A 27,794-nucleotide genomic window follows, 5' to 3' on the forward strand; every position below is an offset into this window, starting at 1 on the left:
GTCCGACATCGGGTCATTGACGAGCAGCCTGATGATACTCATCTAAATCTACTTTTGGTGCACATAAAGGACAGCAGCTAGAGAGGAATAGGAGAACGTAGTCACGCCTTGATTGAGTCAGAAACGGGCGGCCAAAACATGTCTCTCGTTTGTGACAAAGTCATGATTCTTCACATCTGCAGGCATGCAATGTATTCGACCCTGCAGCTGCCAGGATTCAATACAATGATCTTGGCTGACGACAAGGCGTGCCGAGGAATACATATGAACATCATCGAGAGGTCATGTTGAACATGAACAGTCGAATATGCCTGTCGCGAGGACCTGTCAGCCATTCTTTCTCATCTGTGTCATAGCGGTGTGTAGTGCCCCGATCGATGGGCACTTCATGAAAACGAGTATGAGAGAATGACCAGTAAATATCTTCATAGAATGTTTGCTTGTTTGAACTATGGCACTTTGACCAAAAATATATTGTTGACAAGAGGACTGCCTCTTCGATGCTATCACCAGGTGAACTTTCAAGACGCCGATGCCGATAACGATATCGACTATGTTGACAACCCGCCGTGTCGTTTGTGTTTATCGTAAACTATGTGCAATATAGCCACGCTCGAACAGAGAGAGTCGACCAAGCTGAAAAGAGGTGCTTAAATGATTCGAGATTCGGTCTAGATTTCACGTTAGGGTGACTTTGTTCGTTTAGTTGGTTGTTGTGATGAACAAGACTGACCTTCCATGCACTGTTGACTGCTTATCGTTAGTAACAAGGACCATATTATATCGTTCGAGGAGAGTAGCTTACCTTCAAATCCCAACGGCGCCTCAGGAGCATCAGCCTGGCCGCGGAACTTGCCGGTCAATCGATAATCTCGGTCCATCACTATGCAAATCATCAGCTCAGCCATCCCAGCGCACAAATTAGTTGTACTGACTCTGTCTGTCCCACAAATCTAGCTGTCTTCTCGGCCGTTTACCGTCGTTTGTGAAATATTTAACCGTTGATAGACCCGCGCCCTAGATATTTCTGCTCAGAATATGTCTTTTGAACCAGCAAACTTCCACATACAGTCACGCCAAACATGGCTGTCATGATGACATAGGGGATGAGGGCTTCGAAGGGCACACCCATCGTGACGGATCGCTGGGTGGTATGATTGTCGCGGTCGGGGTGTCTGAGACGGGCGGTTCGTTCTAGTGTAAGTGGAGGGGGGCGTCTTCGCTCTCTCTTTCGCTAGAGTGAGCTACAGTAGTTGGTCCAAAAGAGTGCTCCTTCGTGAAGTTGAGATATGGAAGTTGTCAGGTTGCGCTGCGACTTGCTCAAGAATTGGACGCAAGGATGCTCTTTCCTCCGCAGTGGTAGCTTTCGAGAGGTTCACGTGATGCTGCCAAGCCGCGGAGGACACACCAATCACAGCATCCTATTACTACGATGACCTGGGCACCAATGCAGGGCATTAGTCTCGCCGCTTTTGTTCCCAACCCTCCTTACCTCCAAAGACCATATCATGGATTCCAACATGCATTGGTAGAAGTGTCGACCCAGACATCTGGTGAGTCCCAGCGACAGATGGTTCTAAAGAAAAGTCCACCCCAAGTGTTGAATGGATAAACCCTCATCCAATGGCCCTCCAATTGTCACCCAATGATTGTGGGGTCCGGAAGATAGCCCCGTCGGGGAACGCTTCCCGGACGTTGATGATACTGGGAACTGCTTCTCGTCATCCCCCGGTACACCACCAAGTAGATACTCCCACGGGAATAGGTCAATCTTGCGGTCCCCGATTCGCCCAAACTGGCTATGTATACGCAAGTGAAGCACGCGATGGCCTTTCTGCCGCCGAGGCAAATCTATGGGGAAAGAGCGGGTGAGCAAAATACAAAGTTCCTGGTGAAATTCAGACGCATTTCAATACATCAAAGCCTTGATGTGGTTCTAGAGGATCTGGCACTGGTTCACAATCTGAAGCACTTTTATCTAGACAATCTTTACGGGTTTGTCTCTCTTTATCTCTCGAACTTCTAGTAGCTCTAATTGAAGCATATCTCCATCCACTTTATCACCGTCTTGATCCACAACAAGCGCCAACATGGGTCGCATCGATACGCATGCTCACTTTATTCCGCCTGTCTGGCGCAGTGCATGTGAAGAACACGGGTATGGGAAGCCAGATGGTATGCCAGAAATTCCTGTAAGTTCTCCCCGTGCTATCCGGCGCAAACATGAGAAATTTCCTCCTATGTGAAGATGGACTGAGGCTTATGCTTGCTTGCAAAGGCCTGGGACCCTGCCTCGCACCTTGACTTCGCAAAATCGGTTGGCATTACCAAGTCGATCCTCAGCATCACCTCACCAGGGACTAACCTTGTGCCCTCTGACCGCAAATTGGCTGCGAAGTTGTCTCGCGAGTGTAACGAGTACGGTGCAGAGCTCAAACGACAGCAGCCTAACGAATTTGGCTACTGGGCTGCATTGCCGCTCCCATTTGTCGAAGAGACTCTTGCTGAGATTGCATACGTATCGGAAAACCTGAACCCAGATGGCTTCGGTCTTCTCAGCAATTTCCATGGCGTCTATCTGGGAGACAGGTCTCTTGATCCCATTTTTGAAGAGCTTAACCGCAGAAAAGCAAAGGTGTTTATTCATCCCACAGGACCCTGTCTGGCTGCAACTTGCAACTCGGCGCCAATACGAGCCTCCCCTTTGAGGCAGTTTCCAGACCCCATGTTTGAGTATCTTATGGACACGACCAGATGCGCCATCAATCTATTTTTGAGCGGGACGGTTTCAAGATATCCCGACATAACATACGTCCTCTCTCACGGAGGCGGTGCACTTCCTCCTTTAATCCAGCGATTCACCACCTTCTCGGAAGCCATTTTAAAACTGAACAATGGCATCAACGCCGAGTCAGTGAAGAAAACTCTTCAACAGCGCTTCTTCTTCGACCTAGCAGGGTTTCCATTCCCTGATCAGATTCATGGATTATTGCGTTATGTGGACTCGAGTCGCATTCTGTACGGGAGTGACTTTCCCTTTACGCCGGCATCTGGCGCCCAATTTCTTGCCAAAATGTTGGAAAAGGAGGGCCCCGCAGTATTTTCCAAGGAAGGCGAATTAGAGGCCATTGAGAGCGGAAATGCCTCAAGACTTCTCAGTTCTTAAGACGCTGAAGATATTGGACATGTTTTGCGGCTCAGGAGCTAGACAGGCGATGTCTCTAATTGCACTGATATCATTAATAGGATTCATGTTGAGATCCAAAGAGGCTCGTGGACGGGTTTGTACTGTTGTCCATTGACAGACAATCAGAAGTTCTCAAGGTAGATAGTCCATGTTGGTAGCAAAGTCAGAGTTGGCAATAGTCGAGGGAACATCGTTTCCAGGCGCGAAGTAGAGATCCAGAAATCCCAGATCGTCACCTGTCATGATGTCTACAACGTTCCTTTCGAAATTTGCGTGTCCTGCGAGGAAGGGTTGCGAAGGCGCCATCTCCAGGTTATTTGCCGGACGGCTAACACCACTCGTCAAAGATCTAAACCCATTTATGTCTGTAGGATCAGTAGCAGCTGCTGCTAGCACAATCATCTGTGGTCAGCACACGAGACGGCTCGACATGAAACATTGCATCACACGTACTCAGAGTAGTTGTTGCGACAAAAAGCCGCTCGAGGTAATCATGGCAACGTTCGATCATCTTGTTGCCATGGTCTAGGTCAGCCAGTGCTTTGATGGCTTTTTCTAGGCCGTCCCTACAATCTTCCTTGGACGGTGCATCGGGAATCACTCGTCCAGTTTCGTGACATATCATCATCACGGCGAAGACGACTAAGGCTGCGTTGAATGCTGTCAAAATGTTAAATTGAGAGTCAGTAAGGAATATGCCTTCGAGACGACTTACTGTAATACAGAGTGAACCACCTAGACATGACAATCAGCTCCACTTGAGTCTAGGATGAATAGTCGTATGGGATATATATCTTACCATGCATTCAAATACTTCCTCGCCGTGCCTCGACCCTGAACAAGCATGCTTACAATTTTGATAATCTCCGTTGCCGAGCGGAGGCACACATAGATGCTATGAGAGCCAAGTCGACTCAGCATTGCCTCTTCGGTTGGATCGACGTTGGAAGAATGCGATGTTTCCAGGTACTTGACCAAGACCGGCCGGTGCAACAACAAACGTAAATTGAGACACCGCATGGTGAGATGGAGTTGAGATCTTTTTGAAATATTGGGCGGTCCGTCGCGTTGAAGGAGAGGCAAAATTGGTGCCAACTCAGTCGAAGAGATTGTCCTCATCTCCGGTGGGAGCTCGTGGTCCCATTCGCGCAGTTCATTGTCCATGCTGGCTAGTGGTGTGATAATGTCCAGTACTCCCTGCGGTTTCTCTGGTGCCAGGTTCTGATTGTATTGTCTCTCGATGACCTTTCCCATGATCTTATATAGTTTTCTGCATGTGTGTGAAGCTGGTTAGCAGAACCCCTAGTTTGTCGGGATCATGGTCACTCACATCGTTGCAACGAACAATTCCAAGCTCGAGTCCGTGTGGCTGTCCATCCGTTGGTATTCTAACGGATCCGGAGAAAAGTGCGCAGGAAGATCCAAGGTCAGGAAGCTGTTTGGAATAACAGGCGGCTGGCCGAGGGTCATGCTCAAGACTCTATTGTGAATATTCCGTTAGTCGCAGTCACTAGGATTTAATGATGAATGGACCTCCTTACCTGTCAAATATCATGCACATATACCAAGTTCGCTTACGCATCTCCCTTTCGAGAGGGAGATAGGCCTGCGAGGCCTGCTGAGAATGAAGGCCTATTCGGATGGCAGCATTAACCGACATCGAATGGACAATACCAGTTTGTATGGACTTCTGCGTGGCTTGTAGATATTGTGTTTGAGAGACCAGGTATTGCACTTTATTCACGTTAGCATCATCTGTGCGATGTACCTGTATGGGATCCAGGATTGACACTTACCCAGCTCCAAGCTCGCGCCGTTCAAAGCACTCGTGTCGCAGAGACTGACTGCCCGTTGGTAGTATGTCTGTGCTTCATTTATGCGGCCAGGCGAGGTCGCCTCATCGCGATCAACCATGTTCGTGGCGACGGCGAGAACCATGTTAAACAAACCGAGCCAGGTTCTCCTCATATATCTTGGTCCGTACTTCTTCATGTGTGCATAGTTGTCCATGAAAGATTGCTGGTGTAAGAACGGGAAAAGGCTATGGCTGCCAACATCGGAGAAGTAGTGTTGAATCAACTCTGTTGCCAGTGCGTCTGGTGGTGTTGCAAATTTGTCGAATTCTGCGGCTTTCGCATTTGAAAGGCTATGATAGTTGGTGTTTGTGCTTTCTGGAGAGTGAGTAATATTGACGTAGCCAACGCCGACATTTTGACCGTTGGTCGAGTCCCATGGGTTGATGATGTTGCCCAACCTAGCTATCATTTGCGTAATACAGCGTGTGAAAGTTATGTTCGATGAAGGCCCTGGAGCAGAATGTTAGCTGTAAGGATTGACTACTGCGTCCATTAAGCCTACCATGGAAGGTTGATCGTTCATTATTTTCAGAGAGCACAGCACCCATCCCGTCAACGGGGTCAACCATTAAGGCAAGGCTGCGAGATTCGTCGAGGCCAATGTTACTACCTCCATGGCCGCTCCGTGGTGGACTCGCTGGTGCGCCAGACCCGATTGATGTGGCATGAGCCACCTCGTTGAGTATTGAGGTTGATCTAACTGCTCGAACAAAGTCTTCTAGAGCTTGTAATCGTTGATCCAGGTCTTTGTAGGGCCTGCGTGCGTTTCTTGTTAGCAAGAGTTATCGAAGATACTGGCACAACGTACTGGCTTTCTTCCATCGTCTGCCGGGCAGATGGCTTCAAGTAAACGCATTCATTGCCGTTCGTGCTGCACATACTACACGTGGGCTGAGCCCCGTCGCACTAAGGAAAATGACAATAAGCATGCGCTTTCCATGAAGAGGTATTTTGTGTGATGACTGTACCCTTGATTTTCGATTACGGCATGCATTGCAGGCAATTGGGATTCTGCGACGCTTCGGTGGGTGATCTGCGAGATCTTCGGCTGTTCTCTTTGGAGGTTGAGGCTCCGAGTCAGAGTTAGCCATCGCTGAACGACCGATAGCGAGAGGTTGTCAGAATCCGCGATTCATCAGGCCGGCAATAGTAAGGCTTTAGTCGCTTGATTTCTAGGTGACATAGACTTGCTTTACCCTACACCAACACTCAAGATATCGAAGATCGTATTAAGTGAGGCAAATCGGGATAAGATGAGGTAGCGTGGATAGAATTGTGTGGTATCGTGATGACAAGCAGTCACAACGTAGGAAGATGAAGATTGAGAGCAAAGTGGATGAAGGCTGTCTGACTAACTCTGCATATTTAGAGCTGCATAGACGGGCAAGCATCGGTCCAGAAATTGAAACGTACGATCAAGCCCATATCTACCCCATGGAGCTCCACGTTGTGCCTAGCGGCACAGCTCGGCATGCCTAGGTCCCTTGGATCATCAGGCCTACTATGCTTGAGGCCAAGCAACACTTGGGCCGTTGAGTCTTGGTCGCTGTGGAATGGAGCGCTTGGTGCTGGATTGAATCGATCAGCCTGTCATATACCCCAGGTAGAAGTATATCAGTGAATCGGACTAGTTCATGATGTTTCTTGCGACGATGAACAATCTTCGGACAGTAATATACGGTGAGCTGGTTCAACCCCTCGAGTCTACGGAGTTGTCCCTGGTAACAGCACATAACAAGAGCGGAAGTGTCTTTCAATTCTTGGTCTGCCTCCTCCATACTCAGAACCACGTCCTCTGCAAATGCAAGGCAATCGAACCCCAGATTTCGACCTCGATTTGTCTTTTGCATAGACGTGGGAGGGGTAGCGCGTGGCCCTTGTTTACTTGGTATGTAGAAATATGATGATGATCCGTCCTCCTGGGGCTCGCACGGCTACGGGGTTGTTCCCTCCACACGAGGGAAACCCAGAACCCGTCTTTTCCCCGCAAAGGCTGATTATGAATTCTATGGAGGGAACAGACCTCGGTCTACAAAGAACCTATTTTCTGCCTGAGTAGTTCTCATGAATCAAATTCCTCGACGAGTCCACCCTATCTAGTAAGAAGACTTTCCATCAGCCTTCCTCGAGAGCTCATTCGGCCATTCCGTTCGTCTGATAGTACTTGGGATAATCTCTCGTCAGCTCCTGGTCCAGCGCTTTCTTCCAGCTACTGCCCTTCCAGCCATTGATGGCCTGTGGATATTCGGGCATCACCCCATCAAGCCGAGCGTCATGCGCCAGTGCAATCAATACTATTCCTTGTCTTTCCAAAGTCCTGATCTTCTCGATGGTGCTCTTGGCCACGTCTGGATACCGGTGAAAGCTGGGTGTTTTGCTTGGGCCAACTGTGACACTCATGGGCCGAGTCCCTGTTAACAACGATCGATGGTGGCAGCAGTCGCCTCCCATGAAAACCCATTCATCCACTCCTGTTCGTGCGAGTCCGCCGAGATGCCCGTCCATATGGCCGGGTGCGTCAATGATGTAGAAGGATTGGTCTCCGAAGTAATCGATACATCGATGGAATGGGCCAACTCTTTGCCAATTGTCCTTTTCGAAACTCAGCTCGCGGAAATGAGGATGTTTCAGCACGGCACCATCGAACGGTGAGCCTTTTGCCTCAGGCCAACCTGGTGCTGTCGCAGCACTGCTGCCAGGCCCAACAATCAGTTCCGCATCTGGAAACTTCATACAATCCCCAGTATGGTCAAAGTGAAGGTGACTCAATACCACTGCTGTGACTGACGAAGAATGCTCAGGACCCGCATCGAGTATTTCTTTCACATCATTGGGTATTTCGATGGAGATTAGAGCGTACTCGTCCTTGATAGCCTGAGGGTTGTTCTCGAGATCCTGTGACGTACAAGTTTCAGCTGCTGAACAGCAACAAAACGAACAGATATTAATTCCGAACCTTGCGCAGACCAAGATCAAATACGACTTTCCCCCGAGGATGTTTGATTAGAAAGCTGAAATCTGGCGAATATTGTCGATCGTGCAAAAGGTCTTCGCTCGCGTCTTCAAAAAGCCATCTATCCGGCAATTGTAGATGGCCAGTAGACAATGCATAGACAGACACCGTCTGCTCTCCGGCGGGAAGCGAATGTGCGTCGATCATGTTCATTGTACCTGTTTTCTGTCACTTCCCGCTCTCGTAGCTATTGTCCAAGTCTTCAAATATAAATCGAGGATGAACTGCCAGAGCACATGTTCTTCTGGGCCCAAGGCCTGCGTCAGGTAGCCATGGTTCCCCGATGCTGTGACATGGGTGCCATGGGGATCAAGTCCCCGAGTTCTCTGGCGGGATAACTCCGCTACAGATCATCGAACACAGAAGTACCACTGATACGTGCTGCCAAAGCCTAGCACCGGGATCAATGATGATCCAAGACAAGCTGGTGGGGTTCTCGGGAAGCTATCCCCGAGCGGGGCCCCAGAACAGCCTCCACGCAATTGGGGACTTGGCTGTTGGCCTCGTAGATTGGCACAGGATCCTAGAATCCCCTACAGAAGATGAGACATCGGATGGGTAATCCTTCGTACGACTAACCCAGAACTCTTACGGCCCCGCCATTCGAAAATGCAACGACGTGTTCGCTAAGCAGGCCTTACCTCGCCAACGAGGTAATAAGAAGGCTAAAGATTGAAGGAGGTCAAGGGGAAGATCTAGCAGGGCGTGCCTGTGAGGTCGATAGGATGGTAAAGCGCTAACCTTCTCTTATTCGATCCTCCTGATACGTCCTCGAGCTGCCGCAGGGTGTCATGTGACATCACGTGACTAGATACTGGTCACAGGAAGCCCTCCACCCTTCATATCCTCTTCTTTCTCCTCTTTGTCTCTTCCTCTCTTTTCTCTTTATAAAGCAACCCAGATCAGCTACAACAAGTCCTAAATTGCTATTATAGCTAGTCAGTCTCAGTCATTGAGACTGTATACTCCATATTTCTCTCTTTCCTGTTGTTTTGAGCCCTGTGGGATGTCTACATGACACGGGGGAACGGACTAACCCACGGTACCAGGTCTGGGCGGGAGAGGAGAGCGACAAAATTGATTCGATGGATAGACGATGACCGTGATCCGGGTAAGAAATTCGCAGAATCTCTCGATGTTCGTATTCCTACATTGTTTCATCGAGATTTCATTGCGATAGTTCCGCTCTCGCTTAATGGCTTCTTCGCCACAAATACTCCGTACATTGACATACCAAACAACTGGGATATTAATAGCGTGGTCCAAAGCGCTCACTCAAGAGTCCATTGGCACGTTGGCACCCAGCTACGCCACTGCTTGCCAAATCAGGCTGCCAAGGAGAATTTGGCGGGATTGTTGAAAGCTCAGATCACAGGGTTCTCACTGCCATCGGCTCAAGGGTCCGTGCTCGTGTGCTCTTTAAGCCATCGTTGGTCGAGGCTCAGAATAGCCTGCCTAGACAGAAAAGCCTACGGCGTACTGTCCAATGATGTAGAAGATTAATAGAACCTCAAGTAGCTTTCAAAATGTGTATATCATGTTGCCAGCCTCTCGTCGGCGAGGGAAACTGACTGCCTGTTGATGACCCGTGACTTCAGTGGCACGATACGTTTTGGATCTGTTATTCCAAAAGGCTTGGTATTATGTTGGGAGAACGAGCAGGACTTCTCTGCGTCCTCTTGGTACTGGGACACATACATCTTGCATTTGCAGGCTTACTGTCGCCATGGAGTGGACCAAGATGGCGTGCGACAGCGACTTGCCAGGCATCGGAACGATCGACACGCAAGGCTTGGTATGTTTAACCTCGTTCTCATTCTTCCTATGAGGGCTTGTTATTGGTTAAGCCTTGCTTCATTTCTGACTTGAGACACTCAGGCATGTATTGTCTCCTACTGAGAAGGCAGCATACATTCAGGCCGATCTCTGCTTGATGCAGAAGCCCCCCAAAGCATTTCTGGACGTTGAAGGGATCCAGAACATATGGGACGAGCTACAATATCTTCATATCTTGCTGGCAAATGTCATTCATGATGTTGTAGGTTGCCCTCACGACCATATCTAAACAGGGGACATCTCTGATCGTGGATTCCGCGTCATGTTTGTGTCCATGTTGGCTGATAATGCCCAGGGCGGGGCTCTCCCATGGCATCGTCTGTTCGTTCATACGCATGAATACCTCCAGAAAACCGAATGTGGCTACCAAGGGACTCAGCCGTAAGATTCCACCAAGAGCACATTGGAGTACATGAGATGCAGGGCCTAACATATCCATCTCAAGATACTGGGACGAACAATTTGACCAAGGAATCGGCCTTAACCATAGCCCCATCTTCGACCCGGTCACCGGATTTGGTCAAAACGGACAAGGCGACGATAATTGCGTCCTCGACGGACCTTTCGCCAATATGACCTTGCATGTTTCCGGAAATGGCCCTCAAGATTACTGTCTCAGCCGAAAATTTGACCCGGATTCATTCACGTTGGGTAATATCACATACGTTGAAGAATGTATGTCGATGCAGAACTACTCGTCGGCCTTCCCTTGTTGGTTCTTGAACCCGCACATCGCTGGTCATTGGGGCGTTGGCGGAACGGTAAGTCTCTTCACTCGAGATCATAGATCAGATAAGCGGGGGCGATGCTAAGACATCATTTTCTGCTCTACAGATGCTGGATGTGATAGCCAGTCCGGGAGGTAAGGTTGCTCTCATTTCTGAATCCCAGTCGAAGCTCACGTAAACTCTTTCTTCACCAGATCCAGTCTTCTATCTCCACCACGCGAACCTCGATCGACTCTGGTGGGGCTGGCAGGTGCGGGACCTCCCCGACCGGCTTTGGGATATGGCTGGCAACAATGTGCCTTCAGATGAAGCGCTGGAGATTAATGGCTTCCCTCCCGTTTCTCAAGAAAGCATCGACGGGTTCGGTGACCCAGGTAATGTCACGACATTAAGGCACATTCTCAATATGGGTGGTATTGTTCCCAACAGGACTATCCTCGAGGTGATGGACATAAGGAATCAGTTCCTGTGCTACGAGTATGCTTAGCAAGGGCTGAAAACATTTGCGCATTTGATTTTGCATACGGATAGAGATGTGCATGAGATTGGTTAGCGAAGCAGCGCGTACAATTAATCCAATCACCATTTCAATAACTACCTAATTACAGCCAGATCTGGGTTTGAAGATGGATTTCTTGCTGTCCTTCTTTCCAATGGCCGCATTGCTTATGCACGAGGCTTGATTTGACGTCCTTAAAATGTAACCTCAACTCTCGCGTACGCCTCCCATTTAAATTCTAGGCAGCACAAATCCATCATTCTACTGAAGCAAAAGGTGGACCAGATTTTGCGCATCGATGTAAGCCTAAAGAGTATGTATCTTCAATACACCACGGTAGAAAAGATCCCATCTGTTAGTAGCATTTTCTTTCTTACTAACTTCCAGCCAGATTAGACTTGCTACATTATATATCTCTACTCAGCCTCGGGTCTGCTTAGCGGTGTACGCTCTATTCTCTACGACTGATCGCCTATGAAGCTAGACCTATAAGGCTTTGTTGTAAGAGGGACTAGGTGGATCAATGGGACTATATGCTTAACACCCAGAGATGGTAGCCAGCCGTCAAGTAACACTGAAAGACTTCTAACACCGTTGACTAAAGGAAAATCTGTCCCCTAGCATATGTACGCATGGGCAATACTAGGAATGCTTGGTTATGTTAAATTCAGTAGTATCCTAGGTACGAATAGCGACGCTAAGTTGTTATACGTAGACGGCTCGCCACTTCTTGCATAAGAAACGAAGGGGCCATTCATAACAGGCGTCTCACTTCCATCGGGGATGATTCGAGAATCTTACAATTGGAGGATCATACAATCCTTTCGTTTCTACTCTGGGTGTTCAGAGAAGCATCAAGAACGTATCAACTCTATGGGAATTGCCACCAATCTCTAGCTAATTCTCTGAAGACCTGTGAACCAGAACGTGGCCCCGTACTATGAATGAATCTAGTGTCTCTTCAATTGTATACGAGCCAGCTTGGTCTACTTTGAATAAAGCATTTCACTTTGTCATGATCTCTTCGCAGCCTTTAACAGCCCCTGAATCCCAAATTGGGTCAAGTATGCCTCGCGTACCGAGTCATGAGCACCGGCAGAGATATGTGTTTGACCATTGTCAAATTCGACATAGGTTCTGAAAGGTCGCGACCCAAGTTCCTTGCCAACAACTTGCACGATAGCATTGGCGACTGCCTGTGGATCAGCATCTGGACTTGTCGCATTCGCTGATGCCTCAGCTGCAATTTTATCCCAGCCAGCAAGAGCGCTCGGCGGTGACAGAAGATCTTTTGCTAAAGTGGCATCTGCAGGGTGCATTGCAGTCTCAAAATGATTTGTTCCGCGCGTGAATATACCAGGAATGATGATCGATGTCTCTATGCCAAATGGATTAAGCTCCACTTGATAGGTCTGTGCCAGTGAGTCCATTGCTGCTTTGGCTGCAAAGTAGGGTCCGAGGAACGGAGCATTTGCCCCATAAACACTGCCCGAAGAGACCCATACGAGCAGGCCTCGGTTGGTCTGTCGCATAAATGGCAATACCGCCTTGTTGAGACGGTGGCACCCCACGCAGTTAACCTCTAGGATTTTGTGAAACTGCTCAGCACTGAAGGATTCCGTAGGACCCCAATTCATATGTCCTGGTAGATTGGCATGAGTACGCATATAGAGCTGGGTTCTGGCAGAATGTACCCACCCGCATTGTGAACAACTACATCAATCTTGCCGTCCTGTTTGATTACCGTTTCAACAGCAGCCTTGATACATGCATCGTTTGTAATATCCAACTGGACACCTTGCACATGTACACTTTGTTCTTTGGCATACTGTTCGAGCTCTTGGTATTTCGAAGAGGCATCCGGAGACTCCAGTAAGCCGGCGTACACTTTGTGACCTTTCGAAGCCAGGGCCTTCACGGTGAGAGCACCAAAGCCACTACCGGCACCCGTTACAATGATAGAGAGCTCGCTGTTCTCCATGAGGTTCCTTTTAAATCAGGTGTAACAATGAGATGGTCGCCGTTTGCTGCTTAAGGCTTGATCATAGGAATTGGTTTGAGTTTTCGAGTTCAGCAAGCATTGTGTGATGACCCTTCCAAGCTTTTGTCCTCGATCCCCGCCGTGGATCTGACAACTTCTCTGTGTATGTCGGGAGCATTCCCGTACATCCAGGGCGCCTAATATCATTCTTGCCGGATGTTCCGTATCTTGGTGTGCTCGTGACAATATATCCGCACATAAGTCAAAAAACCAACCATGACGTTTTAATGGTCCAAAGAATCTTTCTTAGCGAATATTAAGTGTACTCTGCATAACAGATGACGATAGTTTGCCTACTTTGATATAAAAGTAGTCGGTGACCTATCACCGGCCTACGACGCTTAGTTTAATAACCCCAACAACATGCGCTAGCAAAGACTTCTGGAGGCATTGAAGCGCCTGTATCACATTTCAACTGAACGTGGGGTTTCTCCAGTCCGGAACCACCAATTCAAACACTGGTCAAACATCCAAACCCGTTCGCAGATCTAAAACAGCTCTTCCGACAATTGTCCCAGCAGCCTTTTACATAGTGTTAGAATCCCAGGAATCAAGTCATTGAAGCATATACTCACCAATTTCTGAAAGACTTCTTCTGCTTGGCTCATTTGGAAGACCTGAGTGCTTACTTTGATATCATGTTTTGCGACAAATTGAAGTGTTTCTTCTGTGTCCGCCAAAGATCCTGCATTAATTCCAATAATGTGACATGACTTCCCAATACATTCCGCAACGGTCATGGGCATATCGAGCTTGTCGTGAGCTGGCCACATTAGCAATGCTCATGGACATGTTTATTGACTCACGAAGGCCTATGCAAGTCAAACACCCTCCCACTGCTAGCATTGCTGCACCCTAGACCCTGTGAGCCATCGTCCAGACAGAAATTATTGTGTTGGGTATCATACCTGGATATAGGAAGCCTTGCTGGCCGCTACAGCGACAACAGCATTGGCACCACCATCTGTCAATGACATGACTTTGCCGACCAGATCTTTCGTTGTGGCGTAGTCAAGGAAATCATCTGCTCCAAATTGCCGACATAATGCTTCTTTGTCAGAGCCAGTATCGATAGCAATCACTCTCAGAGACATGGCCTTCGCAAATTGAATACCCCTGCAGCCACTTGAGCACAGTTACTACAAAGTAACGCGAGCCTTACAGATGACCAAGTCCACCACCTCCACCTGTGATGGCCACCCACTCGCCTGGCTCAAGACGCGAGAACTATAACTCATCAGTCAAAATATCGTCATTTCAGTCAGCAAAGCAGACCTTCAATGCTCTGTACATGGTCACTCCTGCGCAGAGTAGAGGACCGGCGTCTTCGCTCTTGATTCCAGTCGGGATATGGAGCGAATTGGACGCCGGGACCAGTATATATTGCTGGAATGACCCGTTGACTTGTCCTGGCATTCTGTGAGTCAGATCGTAGAGCAAGAGGTATAGAAAAGCTCACTTCCAGAGTGTACTTGATTAGGGCACCGTTCCTCACGCTGTATGGTAGTTAGCTTTTCGTCCATCAGCCACCGTTGCAGGAAGATAACTTTGTTGAGGCACTGCCGACATGAGCCGCAGACGCTATATATCCATCTGACACCGGTTCGATCTCCAACTCGAAAGTTATGCACACCCTGTCCAACTGAATGAAATTAAAATGACGGAATCCTCGTATGGGGCTGGTAATCAAACCAGAAACCACAGTGCCAATGCCTTCATGGCCAGGAGTCTGATGCCACAATTAGGTTTTTGATTGATTTCTAGTAGACATTCGCAGCACCTCTGAATTCTCAATGGTAAACTTAAGTTCTCGCCAATCGTCGTAGACCAGAGATACATCGCCGTGACTGTGAAGGGGCCACTCAGAAATGTGCTAGGTGTAGGGCCAGAAGGAACTCACCAAACACCGGAATGGCTCAAGCAAACCAGTAGTTCGCCAGGGCCTGGACGAGGCACGGAGCGTTGTTCTAAGCTGATTCGTGCATCAGGTCCTGGCTGCTTGATGACGACAGCAGTGTAGGACTTGGGGATGGCAGAAGAGGTTGCCATTGTTACACAGAATGTCCACGATTCGACAGGATTTCCGGGTATCTCTGATGCTGGGCACTATACGGCTGGCTTTCGAGCTACACGGACAATTAATGGGCACGCCACGAATAGTCGACCCAGGGTTGCCTCACCAGTCGTAATTTCATGTCCCAATAACACACTTTACATGTCTCACCAGTAAGCTACGGGAAAGTTCCCCAGTCCCGACTGTTGTGTTTTGTTCTTCCCTATCTCGGGTTGAGTACCCTATACTCCCGCGATGACAATCGGTGAGGCCCAAGAGCGGGGTGTGTAGAAAGAGGTGCGGGGCAGAGCTGAATTCAGAAGCTGCCCAAGTAAAGGCGGCGGAACCAGGGTCTTCGATCCGGCTTTTCGACTACTGGAAATTAGAACGCCTTCAGGGTGCCTCCATGGTCAGATTGTTGATATAGGCAAGGCTGGCCCTTGTATGACTTCTGCGACGGTAGGAGATGAATTCTCGTGTTTGGAAAAGCTAGAATTGGTGAGATGTGACTTACAAAACGTGTAAAGGAAACACTCTTACATTCAGGAAGATCAATGCTAAGACATCCAAGGGCAAAATAGCCAGGTCACCTCTGTGCATTGGATCCATAGATTAGAGTTTTCACGGTCTATAATGATGGATGCTCAGAGGCGTGGTGGATGATGGATGCTCAGAGGCGTGGTGGAAGATGGACGTTATGAAGGCGGGGTCAGATACCTTCAGATCCTTTGAGTAATTAGCCTCTCGGCAGCACTAGCTCAGAGGCGGCCACCGGATTTCGAACTGTATTAACCTGCAGTTTTGACTCCTAGATGTTATTGCGCTTGGCTTCGCTTCCTGTTGGTTTGCCGATGGCACAGAGAAAGAACAGTCAGTGAGACACAAAACGGAATCCAAGGGTGCCCCGGGGAACCGTAGGAAAGTGTTGAAGCCAGAGGCACTGATGTCTTTCTGTCGAGCACCATGGATGAGACAAGGCGGCCTCTCTGGCTGACCGCTGACTCTCAGCCGACGGCGAGAGCACAGGGCGGCGTCACCCTCACCCCGAAATGCAGGAAGCGGCCCACAAGTTTTCCAGACTTTGGCACCTGTTTCCGGGGTATCAAGTCAACTCCGGGGACTTAGGCAAAGCAATCATTCTATTCAGGTATACTGACACTTTGTGATATTTGCATATCATGGCGTCGACCCCTTTCCGGCGACGCCAACAGAGGCCGTACGAACCTGTGAACGAAAACTACTATCTTGGCTTTGATCATGTCTAATCCAACGATGTTCGAGGACGATGCTCACGTTGAGAAAGGTCCATTGGAAGTCGAAGATATCATTCATGAACCTGCAGTGAATGATGATGTTCATGACCCTCTCAATTGGTCTTCTATGGAGAAGATCCTGTGTTTGGTATCGATGTGCATCTGGATTTTCATCGGACCTGCCAACATTCTCGTCAACGGTACAGCTCTTCCAGAAATCGCCGAAGAGTTCAATGTCAGCCTTGCTTCGTCAAGCTACCTAATTGGGGCAGTGTCTCTGGCATATGGACTTGCATCTTTCATCTGGGTTGCTTTTGCAAATCGCTGGGGGGTGAGGTTCACATATGTCCTGTGTGCATTCGCCGCGGGCTTGCTGAGCATATGGGGCGCGAGGTCGACAAACTTTGCCAGTCTCATCTCTGCCCGTATTCTGGCTTCATGCTTCTTCTCTTCCCCAGAGGTTCTTGGCCCACAAGTCATTGGCGATGTCTTCTTCTTGAAAGACAGAGCCAAAGCGGTGACGGTCCTTATTATCTGCCAGGGCGCTGGTTTCACCCTGGGACCGTTGATCGGAGCATATATCTATGAGTAAGATTCTTTAGCGTTGACAATCTTTCAAGTGCTAAGTTATATCCAGCGACCTGGATTGGAGATGGACCCAATGGATTATCGTCATAATGTCACTCGCCAGTGGAGTTCTGTTGTTGCTCTTCTTCCCTGAGACTCAGTATACCAGGAGCACAACAGAAGACAAGAACAAGCGAACAATGTATGACCGTGTGCGATTCTGGGTGGTCAGTGGAGGCGGCACACCGAAAGTTAGCAGGTGAGAATCTACACCGAAGACCTCGTTGTAAGTCACAGAACTAATTTTGTTACAGCTTTACATCTGCTTTCTTATATCCATTTCCCTATGCTTTGCATCCTGTGGTCATTGTTATAACGGTTTGGTTCGGAATGTGTCTCGTCACCGCCAACTACTTATTGGTACGCTTTCCTTCTAGATGAACGATCAATGCTAATGCGGTCCCACACAGACGGTCATGACTTTCTCATTCGCCCAGGTATACGGCTTCTCCCTTAGGGCTGGGGGACTGACATACTTAGCCCCAACTCTTGGAATATTCGTCTCGATTCTGGTCAGTGGCTACATGGCTGATTGGTATGAAATGTACAATGTCAGGGTTGCAGCGAGGTCAGGCACGAAGCCCATCCCAGAAACAAGATTGCTTCTTCTCGTCATCCCAGCAACACTTGGTATTACTGGAACAGCACTGTTTGGAGCTTGCCTTACCGACGAATGCCACTGGATGGGCCCACTGGCAGGATCATTCGGAAGTAAGTAACACTCGGCCTGCCTGATCTAACACAATCCTGACCTTGCCAATTTAGACCTATTTTGCTTCGTTGGAGGCCTTGGGATCGCTTACGCGTATCTCCTGGACGTGTATGAGGCACGAACAGATGCAGTTATGGTCATCTTCAACGGCATCAAGAATTTTGCTGGCTTCGGTATCACCTACGCAGTCTTTCCCTGGACCGCAGCTTCTGGCTTTACCATTCCATTCGTCACGTTGGCTGTAAGTTGCTCTATTCCTTAATGATCCGTCCCTCCAACGACTTTGACTTTTCCTATTCCGTGAGTCCTATTGGCTGATGCCTTCTTCCAGATGATCCTTCTCGCAGCTCACATCCCAATGGCCATGCTGTACTTTATCGGCCCAGCTATTCGAAAGTGGACCGCGGCCAAGTATGTCACAGGTCGGCCTTCCAAGCATGGTGATGCCTTTTAGAAACCCCTGCGTCGCAGAAGTATCTCTTTGCTAGAATTGGCGGGATTTGAGGAGACTTCATGTCTAGGTAGAACTATACTTGTATGCTCTGAGCAGGCCGCATCGTCAAATACTTGAAAGGTAGCCAAACTAGCTTCACCCTACTCCTTATTATTCTTGTGACCAAGCCTAACAGGAATGGGAAGGTGCATTGTAGCCGCGTATCCTAAAAATGATCCATGTGGTTGTGTGGAAGACTAGCCCCTCATTGTATTCCTGTCCATCCCTTGGGTCCAGCAGCAAGTCATTCGATTATACCTCTTGGGCTAGTATCAAGTATTACTTTCAAGTGAACTGTTGACTCGGCCATCTGATTTCAGAGAAAAACTGTGATTCAGCAGAAGGAGCAAAAAGGGTACAACTTCTAAGAGCTAATGCAAGAATACTACTTGCATCAACAACCGTATCCTGGATCACTACGTAGGATGTGATACTACGAAAGATCTTTGCTCAGGTTCAACAGTACCTTCTCTCCAACTGGGCTGCCGCTAAAGATAACTTTCATAATCATGTCGTCGGGGTTCATAGAGGAATCCACCTTGGCGTCAAAGTATCTGAAGAATAGCGCAGTCACAATTTGCAGCTCTAACACGGCCAGGCTATGAGAATTCCTGTTAGTGTCTATACAATCAGCAGCACATATCAGACTTACTTGCGGCCTACGCATGCTCTAGGACCTTCAGAGAATGGATTGAGCCCTTCTTTGGCCTTCGAATCAGGGATCAAGAATCGCTCTGGATCAAATACATCTGCATTCGGAAAATAGTCCTCGTGCATGTGTACGCTATAGTTTTGAGCGCTAACAACAGTCTAGTATTACATTGTATGAGTCAGTTCAAAATCCTCAAGGCAAAATGGAAGAGACACAAGCCAGTTTGGAGACTACACGTCTCCATTGCTGCTTGTTCCAGGAATTGTTGACTCACATTTCGAGGTACAGTTATCTCGCCGACCTTGAAATTGTCTACCATAACCTTTCGAGGCATTGAACCTGGAATCGATGGAAATCGTCGAAGACTTTCATTGATAACAGCGTTGAGATATGGTGACTTTTGTAGTTCGCCAATTGGAGGTAAGTCTGTTGACCTACCAGGCCAATCTGGAATTAGCTGACGAAGCTCGGTTTTCAGTTTGTTATAAACAGTTTCATCTGAACAGACGGCATATATCAGGAATGCTATTGTAGATGATGTGGTGCCAGAACCAGCAAATCTAGATGATTGGTCAACAGAGTCAGAGGAAAAGAAGCATTCGAACAACAGCCGACTTCAGAACCCGACAATAAGAAGGGGAGTAACCTACAGCGTGCTGATAATTTCCTCAGTGACTTCAATATCTTCCAATGGACGACCGAGATACTCATCCTTGCTCTCGGTCATGCGGCGAATCCAGGGTGACTTATCTTTCGAATCTTTGAGACGCTGCTCTTGGACGATGGCCATACAATACTATCCGATCTTGTTCAGTGTCATCGTAACGAGGGCAAAGATGAAGAATGCATAACTTACCTCGGACCATCCTGCTTGTATTCTGAAAGGCCTGTTGATAGACTTGATAGGGACATTGACCCCGTGGGCTTTGAGGAAAGGGAAAACCGCTGTAATTGCGAAGTTCTCCGGGAAGACTTCAAGCTCTCTCAAATGTGGATGGTACTCATTATTGTCGGTTAGCTTCGGATCGTATCCCAGTGTTTGCATGACTACAGTACTGAGAGTTAGCCCTTGTCCTCGACGTAATATGCCAGGGAGGTTGATCAGCCCTGAACTCAACGTACTAATGAATTCCAAACCCAGACGATGTAGCCAAGGGTAGACATTGACCGCACCAGGCCCTTGTTCTTCAAGCTTGCGGCACAGTGTCTCTGCCTTTTTCATAAATTGAGGAACTAATTCCATCAATGGCCCTTGTGCAAAGTTTCGTGACATCAATTTTCTTCGAGCTGCGTGCTGTTCACGGATTCTAGGCATGCCGTCTTAATACCATTGTGCTATCAGGAGAGCAAGGTCATACCTCATTGTGAAAATATTGTCGTTGCCGGTGAAAGTACCTCCAGTATAGAAATCTGTCTTCACGACAGGCACTCCATGACCGTATATGGCTTTCATGTAGCGAGGGTTGCTGACTGACACTTCAGATGGACCGACTCGGACAACGTCACCATATTTGAGATGCGCTTCTGTTAGTACAGTTAGTACTGTTCCATGATAGCAGCAATCTCAACCATCATACCCTGGATTTTGGCTGCTTTGGTAAGTCTTGCGGCATGGTACATCTGCCACCAATCTGTCAATTTGGCCTGCCATGGCCCAGGCACGTTACTGAGTGGATGAAAATAGACCAGGTAAACACATCGGGCAGCCAAGTAAAGGAAAACCGAGGCACACAGTACTAATGCGACATATCGCTTGTCGGGCGCGAGCTCATTCAGGCGTTGAATATTTAGCACTACCATGGTTGCTTGAGTGTGGTAGGGTTTGTTCACTTGTCTTTCCTCCTCAGCGAAAGCTATTTGACGATTCTACTTGATTTGCTAGCGTCACCTCCGTCCTCTACCAAGACTTTTCCACACGTTTAGACCTGCGGGATTGCTAGCATGGCCCATAAGATCTTCTCCACGCATAGCGTGAATATGGGGAATCGGGGGACGGGGATCGGGGATTGGGAGTGGGGAACCAAGATGAGCCAAGTCGAGATCTGGGCGGAGTTAGGGAAAATTCCCTAACTTCCCGACAACTCTGAGTCGCAGAAGACTTGGAGGCAACCATGTAGAGGGGCATTGGTGTGAGAGTAGGCCTCGATATATGTGAGCTTTGAAGTGGAAATGTCTATCATGCATCCACAGCCTCACACGTGAGCAGGATGTACCTCCTGACTTGGTAAATGTTAACCTGGGCCGATGATATGGGTGCCATAAGCTTAGGTCTATGCATAAACTTATACTCTTCATTGATTACTACCAAATGAGGACACATGCATTTGACGATGGGAGTCCAAAGCATTGGCGTTCACACTTCAAACGCTAGTTATTTGAGGCCAGGGCAACAACTGCGATACTATTTTCATGTCTCGCTCCCGACCAGGAGCAATCATATTGCTCACTGTATACTGATCAGATTCCCGTTCGCTTCCTACTGTGAGATTCCTTTATTGAAACTGTAGTACTTGTCTACTCGAATCGAAAGAAGAGCACTGAATTAAAGCGGCATCGACTCCACTTGCACGTGATCGGCAATCGATCGCTTATCATTGGTGGAGAAGCCTCATCCGATCAATTGGAAAATCACGTGACTGTCGCATGCAGATGGGGGATGTTGAGCGTCGTCTTGACTCACGTCCCAGGTCCGCAAGTCGTTCTACATCTTGATCAGAAGCCTCATCATCACCATTGCGGTATCGTCAATACACTTTTGACGTGTAGTCAGTACCCCGACCGACGTATCCATCATTTTTCCCATCGTTTATGCCGCGTCGGAGGCAATAACACGCGTCGATCCTACATCTCCCCACCCTCCACCAACTACCCACCGCGAACGAAGGCCATAATTTTTGAGACCACATTATTCATGACGCTGCTATGATCGTATATATACCAACGTCATGATCGCATGAAAAGTCGGGGCTGGAATATTCCGTTTCTGTCGTCTTTCCACAATCCGCAGCCCTGTGGCGGTCGTTCTGAAGTTTCGAAAGCGCTCTAAAGCCCACAAGTTTGCAACGTTTATATGCCACCCTTGATCTCGGAGATCTCAGACCAGTCCTTCTCCACCGACGGAGAGTCCTCTGCAGAAGTCACACTCATTCAAAATACCTCGCACCAACCATATACCAGTGAAGAGACTGTAGATCATGCGGCCAGGTCGGTCGGAGTGATCAACAAAAGCCTGGGTGTCTACGAGATGGAGATGTCCGATACAGTCATCACTCACACCCCCCATGCTGAGGACAGCGCTTTGGGCGACCAACTACAGAGGTCCGCGGAGGAAAGCCTGACTGATGGGGTCATTCAGGATGTCACAGACGTAAATACCGAGGCCACGGGCGCAGCAGACGACACAAAGGCTTCCCAAGATCAGGACGGTGATGCTGATGAAGATGCGGAAGGCGAGACTGACGATGAAGCTGTGGAAGATGGTGGCGAGGATGGCAGCAAAAGTACCACGGACAACGCAGATGCCAGTAGCAACCAAGATGGCGAGGACGAGACAAGCCCTCCCTCCGCCTCAGAATCTGGCTCGAGTTCAAGTGAGGCCGACACAGATGGTGATGCTGGTCCAGATACAGCAGTAGCCCAACAAGAATGCCTCTTTTGCAAAAATCGAAAGTCGGCCCAAGTTGAGGATACAATTGATGTGACTTGTACGGGCTGCGGCAGTCTGGCACACTCGCAATGCGCCAAAGAGAATGGATTCATTGATACGGCTGCCTCTTCATGGAAATGTCCAGACTGCTCCAAGAAAACCAATCAGTCGGAGTCGCCAAAAGAGAACACCGTACGTTCCAAAAACTCCGCACCACGACTCGTGAGAGATTTACTGCCCGTCACTCGTGGTGTGCAGAAGCCAAACTCGCATTCAATTTTCGCACAGCCGTTGATACCAGAAGGCGAAGATGGGGGGAGAGCACTTAGAAAGAGAAAGTCACCCACCCAAGAGCCTCTTCCATTGTCCGAGAAACGACGCCGGAAAGCAACACCGCGATCAGTGGCAGAAACCCCAGAGACGACAGTGGATGCTGAACGAGCTGTTGCCCATTCGACAAGGAAAGCAAGTCAAAAGGTATCAACTGTGCCAACCGCGCGAATCCTACAACACCGCCCTTTCCACAAACCCCCACCTCACAAATTCATTCTTGCATTCCGCTTAGATCAGTCCAAAATTGAATCAATATTGGAGAAACCTCCACGTCCGGGCAGACGAAGAGGACCTCGAGCAAACGGAAAACGTCGAGCCCCCAAAATTGCCCCTCCCATTTTTCAACCCCCAGTACCCAAATTTCCAGCACTACCGACTCATCATCTCATTTTCCCTTCAGCATTTACAGACCGAGAAGCCGAGCTCAATGCGAAGCCTTATGGCGGAATATTGACCGAGGCGGAGGCTGACACTTCAAGATCACTCCCACAACTTAAGGATAGGGAGATTTTCGAGATTGCCAGAAAAGAAGCGGAAGAGGAAAGACGGAAAACATCAGCAGCAGCCGAGGCGGAGATCAACGGAGACAGTATAGTGGCTAGCAAGCCCAAATCCACCGTCTCAGGCCCACCAAGTAAGATCAAGTGTATCCAGTTTGGGAAATTTGTTATCGATACTTTCTACGCCGCTCCTTACCCGGAAGAATACTCGCATGAGTCGAGATTATTCATATGTGAATACTGCTTGAAGTATTTACCATCGGAATTTGTTGCATACCGACACAAGTTGAAGTGTCCCGCCAAACATCCTCCAGGAGATGAAATTTACCGAGATGGATCCCTGTCTGTCTGGGAAGTCGATGGACGCAAGAAGACCGAATATTGTCAATGCCTCTGTCTCATGGCGAAGATGTTCCTCGGCTCCAAAACCCTCTACTATGATGTCGAACCATTCTTGTTCTACATCCTCACGGAGTACGACGAGTTTGGGTACCACTTTGTTGGATATTTCAGCAAGGAGAAGCGTCCTGCCAGTCAAAACAACGTCAGTTGTATTCTTGTGATGCCGATCCATCAAAGAAAGGGCTATGCCATGTTCTTAATCGACTTCTCATACCTGCTAACCAGGATCGAGGGGAAAGATGGATCGCCCGAAAAGCCGTTATCGGACATGGGTCTGACGGCGTATCGCTCGTATTGGGATTTAACGATCTCGCAACACCTCCTCGACCTCGAAGGCAAACCGTTCAGCACAAAGGCATTAATGGCACGAACCGGCATGACCGCTGACGACGTAATACATTCGTTGGAACGTCTCTACGCATTCACCCGCGACCCCGTCACCAAAACATTCGCCATCCGATATGACAAGAAGCTCTACGAGCGAATTACCAGTGAATACGCTGCCAAAAATCATCGCAAGATGGACCCTCAGTACCTCGTCTGGACCCCGTACATCATGGGTCGTAGCGATCAAGCTACGCTCGATGGACAACCTATCTCTGCCCTTGCGCCACGCGAAGACGACGAGGATGATGAAGAGGCAGAAGAGGATCTAGTGAAGGCGGAACCGAATGGAATCTCCGACCTGGAAAAACTGAGCGCTAGCAAGCAGGACGGCGACATGGAAGTCGACACTGAGACCTTATCCCCGAGGGCGAAGGAAGCATTCCTCGCAAAGTCGTCGGGTGATGCGTCTGCTGATGATCAAGAGCCTCCTGCTCCCAAAGACCTGTCCATTATCAACAACCATGGTGTTGTCGCCCCTGGTCCACCATCAACCAACGCCCTCGATGGCGCCATCTCGGCCGGAGTTGTCTACCCCGAAGTTAAGATCAACGGTATCAGCCACGACGACAGCAAAGATCCAAACCATTCAAACGAAGACCCCGCCTCGACATCTGAACCCAAAGAACCCGAACTCACCGGGTATGCCTTAGCATACCGCACACTCAATATTCCACCATCACGCTTCCAAATAGAACCACCCATCCCTTCATCCATGCTCAGACAGAAATCCGGACGTAAGAGATCTCGAAACGCTGCATTCGGGACTGGCAAAGCCGGCGATGGCACAGACACACCTTCAGCCCCCGTTGCGGTCAGAAGCTCACCACGAAACGCAGCCAACAGCATTCAAGGCACCACCAGCGTAACCGGCAGTGGCAGTCCCGGCGCAAGTCCCGAGAAAGACAAATTCTCCATGCCGACTACGCCGGTACGAAGAAGTGGACGTGGTAGACCGAAGAGCGGATTGGCAACTGAACTCATCGCGACGAACGGTACAAGCGACCTCGACAAGGATACTGAAGATATTGATGATGAGGAAGAGGATGTGGATGTGGACATGGACGCCGATAGTGAAAGTGACCATGATATAATCAACGTTAATGTTCCGCCCCGGTCTGGTCAAGTCGAAGCAGAAGAAGATGAGGAAGAGGAAGATGATGATGATGATGAAGAGGAAGAGGAAGAAGGAGACTCTGATGGCGAAAACTCTTCATCAACATCATCAACGTCATCTGATGCCGGAGCCGCTGATCCTGATGTCGATGCCGATGCCGACGATGACGACGATGCAGCAAGCTCAGCATCTAGCGCCGAGGTATCGAGTGAAGAGGAGGAGGAGGAGGAGGAGGAAGAGGAAGATAACGACGACCCCAACGACGAGGATGTGCAGATTGACGAGGATGAAGACGAGGATGAGAGCGATGGCGAAAGTGAGAGTCAGGCAGTCAGCGAGGTTGTCACTGAGGTCGAGAATGACGATGACGATGATGCTGAAGACACTGCAGATCCTGCAGCTTCCGGTAGCAATGTCAACGGAGGTAGTGTCGATGACGATACAGGCTCAAGTGACAATGACTAGCACAAGAGTCTTGTTACGGCCTGTATTATCCGCTATTCGTCCCAGAAACCACCTCAAGCCTCCTCCTCCTCCTCCATCCTCCATCCTATATCTTCGTGGTAGCATGAGAATGAAAATCCTACTTCGCGAGGAGTTAACCTGGCCTAACCCAAACAAATTTTCCTGGAGGCTGGACGCTGGATGAACTGCAGACAGCCGGTTTGACGATGTGGCGTGGAACAATCATGGGGATCGAGTGATAACAGAAATTGGAAAGTAGAAAAGAATGTCGATGAGAAAATAAAAAACTTGTCATGTTAACAAAACGACCAGGGACTGTTCTCGCAAGCATCTGCTAAATGATTCTACTGAACCAAACATAAACACAACTAAGAGTCATAAGCCTATGATTTGTCGATGCTAGACAATTCAAACCTCCCATCATCTCCAGGCATATACGCAAGCAAGTGTTGCTCGCTCTCTGTATCGTCCTTCCCTTTGTCTAGACGTACTGTTTGGTAAGTGATGTACCAGAGAAACAGTAATCCGCATCGTCTGCAGGTTGGAACCTTACGACCCCTTGTCCACTCCTCCACAAAATTCTCCACGGCGTTTTCCGGTGTCTCAAATAGCAGCGCAGTTGCCTCGCTGGGCAACCCCAGGGTATGGCAACTCAGGCGCAAATTGATTCGTGTTTCCAAAGTTCATCCGGTGAGGCTCACGGTATATCCTACCGCAGAAACCACAGCTTTTCGTTGGAGCTGAGCTGAACTCCGCATACTGGGATCACAAAAACAGCCACTGAACGCAGCGTGCGAGCTCTATTGAGGCTTCTTCTGTGCGGCGCCACCAGTGTAGTTGCGAACGTCTGTGGCATCAATGAATCTAGCACTGACGTCTTTGACGGAACCCCAGCCTTGCTTCAGTGCGGGAGGAGCGTTGGGGTTCTGGACCTGTTGATCGATGCGAGCAGCAATCTTGGAGAAGGCGCTTTGTACAAATTGACTTTGTTGATAGCGAGCTCGCAGGAAGATGGAGTAGATGGCAAGCAAAACCCATGATCCCTTGCTGAAGGTCAGCGCAGAGAGGAAGAGGCGACCCCATAGGAGAATCTCAAGCAGGGCAACCAGACCCATTGAGGCATCATAATATTGCTTGACGAACTTTCCAATGGTGTTGGCAAGGCCACTTTGAGATTTGGCAGCGCCAGGAGAAGTTGGGGTGGCTCCGGGAGTCTGTTGTGGGGGTTGGAAGGTTGGGATCAGGTTGGTTCGGGTATAGGTAGCGACGTGGAAGACGGAGTAGACCGTGAAGGGTAGTAGGGCAAGGGGAATTTGTCTGGAGTAGAGCCAGACCAAGCTGATGACTGTGAAGGGTGCGTCAGTTTTGATAGCTCGCTGTGGCATTCTCAGTTGAGCGACCTACGTAGGTATTGAACATTTTCATCCGAGAGAAGCAGTAAAGCGGTCCCAGCATTGGCGCTGGACCTCACACGAGCACGAAAGGCCTTGAAGACGACGATTCCGTACGTTGCGACAGCCGAGATGAAGGCAAGACGGTAGGCAAAGGCAGCAGTCTTGGAGTTCGACTTGAAGGTCACATAGGACAAGGCGTAGTAGAACACGGACGTCAAGAGGGTGGCATGGCCAGCGAACCAGGCGCTGTGGAGGGCTGTGGTCAGTACTGTGAAGAGAGTGATGAAAGCGAGAAGGACTCACAACTGAAGCGTGGTTGCAAGTTTCTGGAGACGCTCTGTCAAGGGCAAGGTGGCCGGAGGTGGGGGTGCCATAGCTTGAAGAAATTGAGGATGAGGATGGAGGATGGAGGGGCGGTCAGGAAAAGAGCAAATGAAGCTAGTCGGTGTGTCTGCGGTGAGGTTGCGGCAAGAACCTGGTGTCTGTAATGGCAAGAGAAAGGGAAGCTGGAGAAGATTGTGGAAAGAGTTGAAAAGACAGATGTGGAAGGATGAGGGCTAGTTTGTCAAGTGGGAAGGTGCAATCAAGACCAGCGGAAAGAGA

The 27,794-nt window shown here is 49.0% G+C and overlaps 8 protein-coding genes across 8 annotated transcripts; 3 read left to right on the top strand and 5 right to left on the bottom strand.

Moving 5' to 3' along the window:
- Positions 1-234: 234 nt before the first annotated feature.
- Positions 235-1,325, bottom strand: PV10_01625 (uncharacterized protein). The gene is made up of 5 exons (XM_016365849.1): positions 1,070-1,325; positions 936-1,017; positions 806-883; positions 734-750; positions 235-671 (listed from the first exon to the last, which is right to left on the bottom strand). The coding sequence occupies exons 1-5, from the start codon at positions 1,130-1,132 to the stop codon at positions 651-653; spliced, it is 261 nt and encodes an 86-aa protein (XP_016229498.1). The 5' UTR covers positions 1,133-1,325; the 3' UTR covers positions 235-650.
- A 1,994-nt stretch (positions 1,326-3,319) lies between these two features.
- PV10_01626 (uncharacterized protein) lies at positions 3,320-6,134 on the bottom strand (the record flags this gene model as incomplete). Its single annotated transcript, XM_016365850.1, has 10 exons — positions 3,320-3,576; positions 3,641-3,847; positions 3,903-3,922; positions 3,987-4,457; positions 4,518-4,667; positions 4,729-4,921; positions 4,984-5,493; positions 5,546-5,799; positions 5,852-5,949; positions 6,012-6,134. 10 exons carry the CDS (start codon positions 6,132-6,134, stop codon positions 3,320-3,322), a joined length of 2,283 nt encoding a protein of 760 aa, XP_016229499.1.
- Positions 6,135-7,176: 1,042 nt separating this feature from the next.
- On the bottom strand, positions 7,177-8,209 carry PV10_01627 (uncharacterized protein; the record flags this gene model as incomplete). Its single annotated transcript, XM_016365851.1, has 2 exons — positions 7,177-7,938; positions 8,000-8,209. 2 exons carry the CDS (start codon positions 8,207-8,209, stop codon positions 7,177-7,179), a joined length of 972 nt encoding a protein of 323 aa, XP_016229500.1.
- Positions 8,210-9,617: 1,408 nt separating this feature from the next.
- Positions 9,618-11,184, top strand: PV10_01628 (uncharacterized protein). Its single transcript, XM_016365852.1, has 6 exons — positions 9,618-9,851; positions 9,935-10,094; positions 10,188-10,273; positions 10,338-10,653; positions 10,727-10,754; positions 10,815-11,184. Exons 1-6 carry the CDS (start codon positions 9,700-9,702, stop codon positions 11,105-11,107), a joined length of 1,035 nt encoding a protein of 344 aa, XP_016229501.1. The 5' UTR covers positions 9,618-9,699; the 3' UTR covers positions 11,108-11,184.
- Positions 11,185-13,440: 2,256 nt separating this feature from the next.
- Positions 13,441-15,872, bottom strand: PV10_01629 (uncharacterized protein). The gene is made up of 12 exons (XM_016365853.1): positions 15,754-15,872; positions 15,341-15,702; positions 15,061-15,286; positions 14,941-15,007; positions 14,853-14,889; positions 14,620-14,802; positions 14,436-14,569; positions 14,323-14,387; positions 14,069-14,276; positions 13,967-14,015; positions 13,736-13,923; positions 13,441-13,682 (listed from the first exon to the last, which is right to left on the bottom strand). The coding sequence occupies exons 3-12, from the start codon at positions 15,207-15,209 to the stop codon at positions 13,623-13,625; spliced, it is 1,140 nt and encodes a 379-aa protein (XP_016229502.1). The 5' UTR covers positions 15,210-15,286; positions 15,341-15,702; positions 15,754-15,872; the 3' UTR covers positions 13,441-13,622.
- A 598-nt stretch (positions 15,873-16,470) lies between these two features.
- On the top strand, positions 16,471-18,259 carry PV10_01630 (uncharacterized protein; the record flags this gene model as incomplete). The annotated part of the gene is made up of 6 exons (XM_016365854.1): positions 16,471-17,054; positions 17,104-17,292; positions 17,348-17,453; positions 17,504-17,804; positions 17,859-18,046; positions 18,137-18,259. 6 exons carry the CDS (start codon positions 16,471-16,473, stop codon positions 18,257-18,259), a joined length of 1,491 nt encoding a protein of 496 aa, XP_016229503.1.
- A 3,409-nt stretch (positions 18,260-21,668) lies between these two features.
- Positions 21,669-26,102, top strand: PV10_01631 (uncharacterized protein). Its single transcript, XM_016365855.1, has one exon. It carries the CDS (start codon positions 22,021-22,023, stop codon positions 25,795-25,797), a length of 3,777 nt encoding a protein of 1,258 aa, XP_016229504.1. The 5' UTR covers positions 21,669-22,020; the 3' UTR covers positions 25,798-26,102.
- Positions 26,070-27,768, bottom strand: PV10_01632 (uncharacterized protein). The gene is made up of 3 exons (XM_016365856.1): positions 27,495-27,768; positions 27,202-27,437; positions 26,070-27,142 (listed from the first exon to the last, which is right to left on the bottom strand). The coding sequence occupies exons 1-3, from the start codon at positions 27,563-27,565 to the stop codon at positions 26,598-26,600; spliced, it is 852 nt and encodes a 283-aa protein (XP_016229505.1). The 5' UTR covers positions 27,566-27,768; the 3' UTR covers positions 26,070-26,597.
- Between the last annotated feature and the right edge of the window lie 26 nt (positions 27,769-27,794).

Source organism: Exophiala mesophila (assembly GCF_000836275.1).
Source record: "Exophiala mesophila strain CBS 40295 unplaced genomic scaffold supercont1.1, whole genome shotgun sequence".
NCBI classification, from domain to species: domain Eukaryota; kingdom Fungi; phylum Ascomycota; class Eurotiomycetes; order Chaetothyriales; family Herpotrichiellaceae; genus Exophiala; species Exophiala mesophila.